Below are 11,849 nucleotides of genomic sequence, written 5' to 3'. Positions count from 1 at the left end.
ATTAAACTCTGTTTTACACTAAGTGCAATGATCATTATCTATTTGGCAAGAGCTGCATTAATTTTCAGTTTGATTATATGCTTGCCTGATTTTGCAGCTGAAAATAGAGTAAGAATTTGCCAAATAATTTATATGAAATTTCCTCCTTACACATAATACCCATTTTTACATAGGCCCAGATTACTAAAGGTATTTACATTCAGCATCACAGTGCCTACTTGATTTAGAAGCCAAATTACCATTGTCAAAGGTTCTTAATAGTCAAAATCTCAGACTCCAATTCAGAAACACATCCCTGTTGAGGAAGGGGACTTAAGTAAGTACGTGCCTGGGTTTACGTATATGCTTAAGTGCTTCCCTGAATCAGGGTTTAATTAAGTGCCTGCGTATAAATTTGTGTATCTAACTTTAGATGCTCAGATTAAAATCAGTGCCTTGCATGGTGACAAGTATCAGAGGAGTAGCCGTGTTAGTCTGAATCTGCAAGAACAACGAGATGCCTGTGGCACCTTCTAGACTGAGGCTGTGTCTACATTGGCACCCTTTTCCAGAAAAGGAATGCTAATGAGACCAGTTAGAATTGCAAATGCCGCGGGGGATTTAAATATCCCCCGCGGCATTTGCATGAACATGGCTGCCGCTTTTTTCCGGCTCGGGGCTTTGCAGGAGAAAAGCACCAGTCTAGATGGGATCTTTCGGAAAATAAAGCCTTTTCCGGAAGATCCCTTATTCCCCTCTTAAAATCAGGAATAAGGGATCTTCCGGAAAAGGCTTTATTTTCCGAAAGATCCCGTCTAGACTCGCGCTTTTCTCCGGCAAAGCCTTGAGCTGGAAAAAAGCGGCAGCCATGTTCATTCAAATGCCGCGGGGGATATTTAAATCCCCCGCGGCATTTGCAATTCCGACTTGTCTAATCTGCATCCCTTTTCTGGAAAAGGGGTGCAGTGTAGACACAGCCTAACAGCTTTATTGGAGCATAAGCTTTCGTGGGCAAAGACCCACTTCGTTAGATCCATGTCACATGCACCTGACGAAGTGGGTCTTCGCCCACGAAAGCTTATGCTCCAATACATCTGTTAGTCTATAAGGTGCCACAGGACTTCTCATTGTTCTTGCAGATTAAAATCATTAGCCTCAATGGCTAGAACAATGATACACAGCTAGGAACAGAATTGAAGAATCCCAATCCTAATCACCCATCTCATTTCTGCCAAGCTACATTCCTACGGCTGCTGACATTGCCCACAAACTCTTAAAACATCAGATAATCCTGAGCTAGCCCTGCATTCTTTATGCAACACTCTTAATAACTTATAAGGGGCGGGGGATTAAGACTTCAGGATCAGGCTCTCAGGCTGCAACTTACTAATAGTGTACGCAAAGTTTGATGGCAAGTAAAATGCGTTTATCCATTTTCAGTATGCTGCATGTGGAATGAAGGGCCTGATCCTGCATTACTGAAAGCAGTGGGAGTTTTTTCATGTTCTTTAATAGGAGCAGGATTGAGCCCTAAATGCATAGCACTGTAGTGAATGGGACTTGAATGCTTAAACGGGTGCAATTTGTGCTGAGAATTCCAATAGATTGAATGTTCCCTAAGAGGAGACAAAGTCGTTGGGGGTCATTTCCTTTATTGGACCAACTTCTGTTGGTGAGAGAGGTTCGCTTTTGAGCTGCACAGAGCTCTTCCCCAGGTATGGGAAAGGTACTCAGAGTGTCACTGCTAAACGCAAGACTGAACAGATAGTTTAGCATAAGTAGTTAGCACATAGCGCAAAGGACCATGCAAGCTGACTTGTCCCATTAGCACCCCTTTAGTTTTAGCACAAAAAGGGGGATTAGTAGGTTAGAGATTGTTCTAAGCCATAAAGCCAGTGTCTTTATTAAGACCGTGATATTTAGTGTCCAGCAAAGTTATAAATTGAAGGTCTCAGTTGTTGTGCAGGTTTCCTTGAAAGAGGAGTACTGATAGGTTAGCTAAGGAGTTCCTTAAGGAGTTTATCAGAGGTCCATCACACCAGTAAAACCCACCCTTTGTTCTTTACTCTCACTCCCCTTATTTAACAGCTGGATAATGAGGCAGCTCAATACAACAGTCCATGAGGACTGTACACAGCCTTTTAATACAAAGGGACATAGCATCATAAAACACTAGAAATGGAAGGGATCTTGAGAGATCAAGTCCAGATCCTTGCCCTCATGGCAGCACCAAGCACCATCTAGATCATCCCTGATAAATGTCTGCTCATAATCCCCTCCTGTCCCCACTCCTGTTCATGAGATAGATTTGGTAGCATTAGGTTTAATCTGAATAATCTCTTATTAACTGCATGATGTTTAGGACAACAGCTGCAGATTATGTGAGGTTTAATCTGCATGATCTGGAATGGAAAATAATATAGCTGTCCTCGTGGCCATGTAAAAGAGATCTTTTTGGAAGGCTCTCACAGACACTACTGGCATCAAGCTGTGTTACATAGTTTGAGTAATCATAATGATCTTTATGGATGACTTTATTTCCCTGAGACATCTAATGAGCTCCTTTAGGTGAAATCAGGTTCCTTTGGTGGGTGGAGGAAGAGGATATTTGGTTTCTTTGCTGTAACAATGCCAGCTTTTTGAATATTTGGGAAAGAGGATAATATATCCAAGTTCCAAGTGATTTCTCTTGGAAGCTCAAGAGTATTGCAAGAACCAGAAAGAGCAGGATAAAATAATCTATTGAAGAATTTGTCATGAACAGAAGGAAGCTCCCTTTAGCATTAACCAAATGTTACAGAGATGTGAAGTCTATTGCTCTTAATTTACCATGTTAAAAGCTGTCTTGCTCTACCTCAGAGTTGGCTGCATTGCAGAAGTGGGTGAAGTGATTCTCATATTATGTTTTTCAAAGAGATCCTCTGCAAGAAAAGGCACTACAAGTTGAACGTCTCTAGTCCGGCACCCTTGGGGCCTTACCAGTGCTGAACCAGAGAATTTGCTGAGCCGTGGGAGGTCGATATTGTCTAGCAGCATTACCAACATTTCCACTGCTTAGTAGGCTCTTAGAAGCCATTTAGGGGTAAATTAGAGCTAAATAACAGCATGGAAAACTGAGAGCCAGGACTGGTGGCTGTAAACAACCTTTATGGTATCACGAGAAACTTGGCCACACCCATGATAAATGGACATCCAGCTAACTAAAATCATGCCAGACCATAGATGTTGCTGGATCAGAGAGTGCCAGACTAGAGAATTCAACCTGTAGTTCAACCCAATATTTATCTACATATGAAAAAGAGTCCAGAATTTTCATTGTGTGTCACTGATACCTAAAATGTCTCAGTCAGTGCGAAGAGATGAAAACAGCTGCAAGCATGACTAGTTTTCTTGTTCAGGATATCACCAGGTTCAACCATCACTGGGATTTATGGTCTCTTTTTACTGTCTTATTTTAAGTACTCCGTCATTTTGACTTCACAAATTACATTTGCAAAGAATACAGCTACAGTAAGACATGTATCAATGCCATGCCAAGAGTCTAGTCAGGGGAGCCAAGAGCCTCGTGGGTCCCTGGGCAAGATGTGAGGGGCTGGCTCTGTGCTCCCAGCAGTCCAGAGTACGCCATGTGGCGCTCTAGTGGCTATTTGAAGGTCCCAGGGCTCAGGATGCCGCCACAATTAGTGGCCTGGTCCTAGTTCATTATGATATCAGAGAAAACTTAACCAATCAACTGCACTTACACTACAGTTAAATTGCATCCAACAATTAGATTGGCTGTATAGGGAGACTACACAGATGATGAATAACTTGGCCCAGCTGCCATAATGGTGCGACAACACAAAAATCAGCTACTGTACAGTTGTTAGATCTGTTCAATGTCTGGTTTGTGGTACTTTTTTCTTTTTAAAGAGAGAGCTGTGACACTTAATTCATGATCACCCAGCGTTTTCCAGAAACCAGGGAAGTGCCAGTTATACAGGCATTTTTCTCAATTCTTTCATCTCTCTTCTACAGATAGGCCTGAACCAAAACCTGGGGACCAACTTCCATTCAAGCCTTGGGTGAAGTCCAGATCTGAATCTGCTTCTCAATTGTATGGCATAGACCCCTCTCTACTCCTGCTGATGTTGGCTGATGTAAGATCCTTATAGCAGACAGCTGGAAAGAGCCCAACTGTGAAATCTTGGCTTTGGTGTTATCAATGGCAATATTCTTATTGACTTAAATGGGCCAGGACTTCATCCCTAGTGTTAAATTATCATCCTGTGCAGCACTATACTCTAACCCTAATTGCACCTCCAAAATGAGAGGTAATAACAAGCTAATAACTGGAGCCCTGTATATTCATGGCAATACATGGATAGTGGAGCAGATACCAGTGCAGGGCTCTGCTCCCCCTCCCCATCTCTCCCACCGCCCTTCATCCAGCTAAAAGGATGCAAACAAGCTCCATCCTAAATCTCTCTGCAGGAGGGGCTGAGTGCCAACCCTGCCTAGTCCCCTGTCTGGTGAACATTGAACTGTAGAACTCTGGGCCAGGTCCCTGCTTCCCCTTACCCTCAAGTCCCTGCTTTTATGCTGCCTTCCTCTTCCTTGCATGACTTTTCCCCTCCTCACTCATCTGGGCTCCCCTCCAGGTAGCATGCTGTGCGAATGCAGATGGAAGTAAAATCCAAATTGTATATTACAGATCAGATGATGAGTTAAGCCTTGCGGATGTGGATCAAATGCAGATCCACATTTTTGTATCAGTGCAGGGCTTTAGTAATAACGAGAACCTATACAATAATTTAATACAGCAGGCAACTAAGGAAATACTCAGCACATAGCAACTCTAACAACTTCAAATCACGTGCAAATGAATTGCTTAACATTCAGATACATATATAAGTCCTATCCCCAAAAAGGTTGTATTTAAGATGAGCTCTAAAAATAGCATGCTGAAAGGGAATCAAACATACAGTCTCTTATTATAAATACTTTTTATTCTAACAAAGTTGAGTGCAAGTTCATGAAACACCTCTCTTTTTCTGAGGCACTTTGAGGTGTGATGAATGATGGTCCAATTGAACCAGCAACATTACATGTCTTTAGGAAGGCACAGTGAAGTCAAAATGTGCCTGAGGTGGAAGACGACTACACCAGAAATATTATGGGTAGAAGTTATTGCTACTGCCAAGTGGGTGAACCAATGCTAATACCTTATTCCCATTCTAAAAGCTCAGTGTAAGCTATGTAGAAATCACTGCTGTCTTCACACTTTTACTGTCCCATTTCTAAGTTAAATTTTTTATCAAAAGAATAAGACCAAATGCAAGACAGGATTTTTGCTATTTGTCTAGCTATTGGAGTTCCTTCATTTGTATTCAAAATTTTCAGAGAACAGAAGAAATATAGGATGCTGACATTTTTCTGGAACTTTTTCCACCAGTAGCCATTTCTTCCTTCTGTGATCTCAGTGCTTTTAATCCTACTATGTTGCACCTCCACCTCAGCAGGTGACACGCTAGGCTTTTTACTATTGTTGGTATCTTCAACCGCGGAGTCTTCATATGATGAAGTAAGTGCAATTCACTGATGCAGCAGATCCAGAAGCTCACTGATAAAGGACAAGGAAGTAGATAAATCATGAGAATCAAAGTGGTGTTTTCCTTCTGTAAAAATCTGCTTTGGAATGACTAATTAATCATTTATTATAGCAAGAGCTCCTTGAAAGGTATTTTAGAGAGGGGCCTCTGTCAGTAGTGTATAAAAAGAAGAAATGTCAGCATTTCCTGAAGTATCCTCTATCAAAGTCTCTATAGCAGGTTCTTCCTTTCCTTCCTTTAAATCTCTTCAGGCAAGCAGCTACCTTTATCTTTCTCTTTTTCCACAGCACATTTGCTAACATTGAGGGTACAGTACAGGCAGTCCCCGGGTTACATGGATCCGACTTACATCGGATCCCTATTTACCAACGGGGTGAGGCAACCCCGCACTAGCTGCTTCCCCCCAGCAGACCAGGGAGACGCGGAGCGGCTTTTCTCAGCAGACACCTCAGCTTGAGAATAAAGGACTGAGGGAAGTGAGGTGTGGGAGAATAAAATTGAGCTCTGGAGAAATGTTTGGCCAGAGTTTCCCCTGCAATATGTACCAGTTCCAACTTACATACAAATTCAACTTAAGAACAAACCTACAGTCCCTATCTTGTACGTAACCCGGGGACTGCCTGTATTCAAAGATGCAAGGACAGCAATAAATATGAATTCAAATAAAAACTTGCAGAAAAGACAAACTTCATAATCATCACTTCATCTGAATCAAAGCTCAGAATAATGTTTCCTGGTGCTCAGCTAGTGGAAATGCATTAGCTTCTTCCTTCAGCTTCATTCCTGATCTGGGAACATTTTCTGTGTATACAGATTCTTATTCCTCACTCATCACCATAGTTTCTGAGTGCCTTCCAGTAATGCATGACTACACATTTGTCATGTACTGTTTGTTCTCTCATTCTATCCTCAGAGGGAGAAGTGTGTGCAATAGAGTGTCTTGTTTTAGTAACATTTTAGGTTTTTATTAAATATAAATCTTGATATATTTGCTATCCCTCTGCCAAGATACAGCAACAGTATGAGCCAAATTCTCATCTCAGTGACACTGGTGCAATTCTGATGCAATTCCACTGAAGTCAATGAAGCTACAGGTGAAACTGAGATCAGCATCTGGTCCCATGTGTTTGAAAAGTCCTTTCAACTGAAAACAAAACACATGATGGAGGAAAGTTAAGCTTCTTCTACCAAAGTATTTCCAGTGGAAAACCAGAAAAGAGCTCATTTCAAGCCCTGCCCATGTGCTTTGACACAGAAATCATGCATTACTCTTCTTCCAAACCTTACATGGCCACAGGTAAAAAAAATGCTCCCAGAAGAACTATTTGAAGAACCATTTTTGAAGAGGGGAGCTCTATTTATATTATCTGTGTTTCTACTAACAATCAATTTTATTTAGCATTTTATAAAGCAAGGCACACATGTACATAAATTGTGTATATTAAATCTTTCAATTTTCATATATTATAATATATATACATATCTACACATTGTCACAATATAAAATGTGCCATGATATTATAAATAGCACAACAGTAAAGAAGTTAAGACTAATCTTTTTATCAGCTTAATTATGCCCTATATTTCTCTGTGCTTCACCTGAAGGAACCACTTTATAGGAGCACACATGAAAAAAAATCAAGCCACTATCTTTTATTATTCCCACACTCACAGAGATCAAAGTTTGTTGCTAACAAGATGTGGAAGGAGTAACAGGCAGTAGACCAGCACCCAGAGGAAAACAATGAAGTAAAATAATTCAGGTTGCTCTACACATGGAGGTTCAGGAGGTGGAATGGCATTCTCTGGTGCCTCCAAGTCTTTTTTCTTCCTGCAAAAATAGATGAGAGGGAGGTGGGTTTGGGAGAGGAAAACAGCTGTAAATGTGCAGTGGACTGACTCAGGTTGTTGACAGAGACACGCAGAACTATATTGGACTAAAACAACAAATGGTCTGATAGCACTTTATAGACTAAGAAAACATGTAGATGATATCATGAGCATTCGTGGGCACAGCCCACTTCTTCAGATGACCAAATCTTCTTTAGATGATCCGAAGAAGTGGGCTGTGCCCACAAAAGCTCATGATACCATCTATATGTCGTCTTAGTCTATAAAGTGCTACCAGACCATTTGTTGTTTTTTTCTGTACAGACTAACTTGGCTACCCCCTGAAGTATATTGGAATAGTAGTTCAATTAACCGCTTAGGCTACATCAACACTAATGGCTATTCTGTGTCTTTTGAGCATACCTGTTATTTCAAAATATAACTGGCTCGCTAATCTGATGTCCCTGTAAACCTAATTCCAGGAGGAGTAAGGGACGTTTCAGAATAGTGATTTATTTCAAAATATGTGCTGTGTAGACAGCACCAAACTTCAAAAAAAGTTATTTTGAAATAAGATTGAACTAAGATACACAATTTGTGTAGCTCAAATTTTGTAGCTTGTTTTGAGCGCCTTACAGTCCAGCTATCTAGACAGTGAGTCAGAACTGTAAGGCATACAAGGGGGCTGTGCAGTAGCAGTCCTTAGGAGCTCTGTTAAGCCTCAGACAACTATTGGCAGAGTCTCGGCTCTCATCAAGCAATGCAGCTCTTGTTGAAGTCAGTGGAGTTAGGCCAATTTACTTCAGTTACAATCCTGCCCCTTTATTTTTAACTGTAAACATCTATGAATATTGGGTAATGTTCAAATATGGGGTTTTCTCTGAAAATAAAGCAAAGATTTCCAGAGATTGTTACTGATTTTGGGTATCCAACTTGATGTATCTTAAAGGGACTCCATTTTCTCAGGTTGGGCCCATGACACTTTTTAAAAAAGAGTTTTGCAAGCAGTCATAGTGTTTTCAGAAGATAAGGCACTATCAATCATGTGGGAACTGGACACTATTGTTGTTTCCAATAGTATTTTTTGCATGTTTTCTGTAATTAACTCCCGTGACCACCAGAGGAGCTCTGAGCCTCTGACTGGACAGGGCTGATTAATTACCTGTGCAGCTGTACTGCTGTGCAGCTTAGAGGGAACACTGGTAACCACTAAATGATGACCCAAATCCTGGCTCCACTCAAATCAATGAGTACAGGCCTTACCTACACAGTTGCTACATTCCTTCAAAAAAGTCTAGTATAGATAAGGCCATGCAGTGACTGGAACAGTCTGTCAGGGCCACTGGCCCACAATCATTGGAGCACATCACATTCTAATCTCACCCTCTCCCATTCTTTCTTTGCCCTGGAATGTCCCCTCCACCAAGTGTGGCATGTTGTTGGCTCCTGGGGGAATCCTCAGATGCCCAATTAATGTAGCTCTGTGCAAAGAAGATCTAGCCAAGGCTCACAATCTGCCACTTTCGATCTATACCTACCCAATGTTGTACTACAGTCAGGCCTGAGCAGCTGTGCTGAATCCTATTCAATGCCAGTGGCTATCTTTTTCTGAAATAGATACCTCAGTCTCAACCACCACAAAATAGTTCTGAATCTCCCTTTGGAACACCTGTAGAAGATTTTAGAAGTCTTGGATGTCATGAAAAAGACACCACCCACCTGATAATTAACAGATTTGTGCTTTCACCCATGTCTGTGTTCTTCTGTTTGTTATCGCTAACGTGTTCCTAAAATTACACATTTATAAACAAAAATACAGTTAAAAAAATTAGTCAGATTGCTCTTAAACAAGCATTAAAGACAGTGACAAAGACAGAAGATATGTACACCATGAGATCTTGCATTCAATACCTAGCTCGTATCAATAGTAAAATACAAACAGCCACAGACATAGTTGCTTTCAATATTTTTTTATTCAAAGTGGGTGAAATTCTCTTTGCTTGCATACACTACGAGTAGTTGAGCTCTATGAATGACATTTCTTCATTGCATCTTGCCTCCACTGAAATCAATGGCAAAATTCCTGTTGACTTTAGGGAGGTCAGGATTTCACCTTGTGTTTGGGAGAGCCAGAGATCCAGTCCAAGATGATGTAATGTGATTAAAACATCACCTATTGCCTTCCTGTGCTACATTAGATCAACCTAGAACCTAGCCCGGTGAAGTAATGAGCACCTCTTGAGAGAACAAGACAAACTGTTCTATTGTGCTGTTAATTTCAGTGGTGTGGGACTGAGCTGTTAGGGTATGTCTACACTACAGCGTTATTTCAAAATATCTTATTTTGAAATAGTTAATTAGAAATAAGTTATTTTGAAATAACACATCTACACCCAAAATGCATTCTGAAATAGGGTATGTCTACACTACCACCCTAGTTCAAACTAGGGTGGTTAATGTAGTCATACGAACTTGCAAATGAAGCCCGGGGTTTGAATTTCCCGGGCTTCATTTGCATGTTGCCGGGCGCCGCCATTTTTAAATGGCCGCTAGTGCGGACTCCGTGCCCGCGGCTACACGCGGCACGAACTAGATAGTTCGGATTAGGCTTCCTATTCCGAACTATCTGTACACCTTGTTCCAAGAGGTGTACAGATAGTTCAGAATAGGAAGCCTAGTCCAAACTATCTAGTTCATGCCGCGTGTAGCCGCGGGCACGGAGTCCACACTAGCGGACATTTAAAAATGGTGGCGCCCGGCAACATGCAAATGAAGCCTGGGAAATTCAAATCCCGGGCTTCATTTGCAAGTTCGTATGACTGCATTAACCACCCTAGTTCGAACTAGGGTGGTAGCGTAGACATATCCATAGGGTTTTGGTATTTTGAAATAGCACGTCCACACTGAATGGACGCTGAATCACATTTAAGGCCGTCCGGAACCAGGTCCAGCAGGGCATCAGGTCAGGAGTTACTTTGTGTGGCTGCTGCCTGAGGCTGAGGCCTGTGTTTAAAGAGATACTCCCGGGCAGCCAGTTCTCAGCTTTCCCTGCTTGTTTGCCTGCCTCCATGAGGGACAGCAAAGCATTTTGTCTCTGCATGCTCTGGTTGCCCTCACTCGGGACACCACAGCACTTGGCACTATGAAGCCAGAGCAGCCCCGGTTGCTCAGAGCCTGGCTGAACTTTCTGCAGGCTGCCATCCGGGAGGTCCATCGGGGGGGGGGGGGGGGGGGGCTGTCAGTATCCAGGAGGCCCTGCGAGAGAGCTTCCACCCTGAGGAGCACTAAGAGCGTCCCTGGCCTGCCCCACTGGGGGCCTGTGCTTCATTCCTCCCTCTGGTCCTTCCACTTACCCCTCCCTAACCCCCCTTCCTGATGTCAAATAAAATACAAATATTTTCATGAACACAAACTCTCTTTATTTAACAAAACTGGGGGGGGGGGATGAAACTCTGGTGAGACTAGGGAAAGGAGGCGGGAGAGGATGGGAGAGGGGAGGAGGAAACCTGGGAGGAAGGAGCTGGAAGGGGAAGCAAGGGGAAGAAGGGGGAGGGGAAGCTCAGGGCTCATAATTGGGGGTCTCACCGGACCAACTTGATTTTCATGCAAACCCTGCTCCCAGGTTCACATGTGGCCATTGGTGGCCAGGCTGGCAGCTATCCTGCCATAGATGACCGCATTCCTCCATCTAATGTGGAGATCATGGACATTGGGGGCATCCCCCTCAAATCTGAATAAGGTCCATGATCTCCACCCTGGACCAGGAAGGTGCCCACCTTCTCTGGGCTCTGGCAGGCTCCTGAGAGCTGACAGACTGCTCCTGGGGAGCGGTGGAGAGCTGGCTGCCAGTGGCTTGCCGGCTCATGTTTTAGGGCCACTGGGTCGGGGCAGTGACTGCTGGCTCTGGGCTGGCAGGCTTGGAGCTGGCACAGGCACTATGGCCAGAGTCAACCCCTTTAAGGGCTCCAGGGAGCGGGGAGGGAGAGGAGTGTTCTTGGTTGAGGCTGGAATGGCCACCAGGGCACCCAGGGAAGGCTGGAGCCCCCTGTTTTGATATGAGTGTCTACACAGCACTTATTTCAAAATAGCTATTTCAAATTTGGCGTTATTCCTCATGGAATGAGGTTTACCAAATTAGAAATAAGCGCTCTGCTATTTTGAATTAATTTCGAAATAGCGGTTTGGCTGTGTAGACGCTAGTAAAGTTATTTTGAAATAACGGCTGTGTAGACATACCCTTAGTGAAATGACATGATGCAACAAAAAGTGTAGGTTTGAGGGAATAAGCCCAGTCCTATGAGGTACTTTTGAAATGCTCATTATTTTGTAGGATGGGCCATAAATGAGGTGTTGGTAGGCACATAAAATACAGAGCAAACATCATGTTCCTTGCTATTTACTGAAAGCAGAAAGCATCAATGAAGACTTAAAGAAAACTCACTATGCAAA

The 11,849-nt window shown here is 42.8% G+C and overlaps 1 protein-coding gene across 6 annotated transcripts in view; it reads right to left on the bottom strand.

Annotated features, from left to right (window-relative positions):
- Nucleotides 1-1,021: 1,021 nt before the first annotated feature.
- CLMN (calmin) overlaps nt 1,022-11,849 on the bottom strand; it is a 109,610-nt gene continuing 98,782 nt past the window's right edge. For 5 of the 6 annotated variants that reach the window (XM_075926637.1, XM_025189920.2, XM_025189922.2 and 2 more), the window contains 2 exons: nt 9,120-9,187; nt 7,209-7,401 (listed from right to left, as the gene is read on the bottom strand). In XM_075926637.1, the coding sequence (XP_075782752.1) occupies nt 7,248-7,401; nt 9,120-9,187 (222 nt within the window). In that variant the 3' untranslated portion in view covers nt 7,209-7,247. Of the gene's footprint in view, nt 5,582-7,208; nt 7,402-9,119; nt 9,188-11,849 lie in introns of those variants that run through there. The other variant, XM_006133696.2, reaches the window with a different exon arrangement.

This window comes from Pelodiscus sinensis, chromosome 4 (assembly GCF_049634645.1).
Source record: "Pelodiscus sinensis isolate JC-2024 chromosome 4, ASM4963464v1, whole genome shotgun sequence".
Classification (NCBI taxonomy): Eukaryota; Metazoa; Chordata; order Testudines; family Trionychidae; genus Pelodiscus; species Pelodiscus sinensis.
The sequence above is the reverse complement of the archived record's forward strand: the minus strand, read 5'-3'. Positions and strand labels throughout refer to the sequence as shown.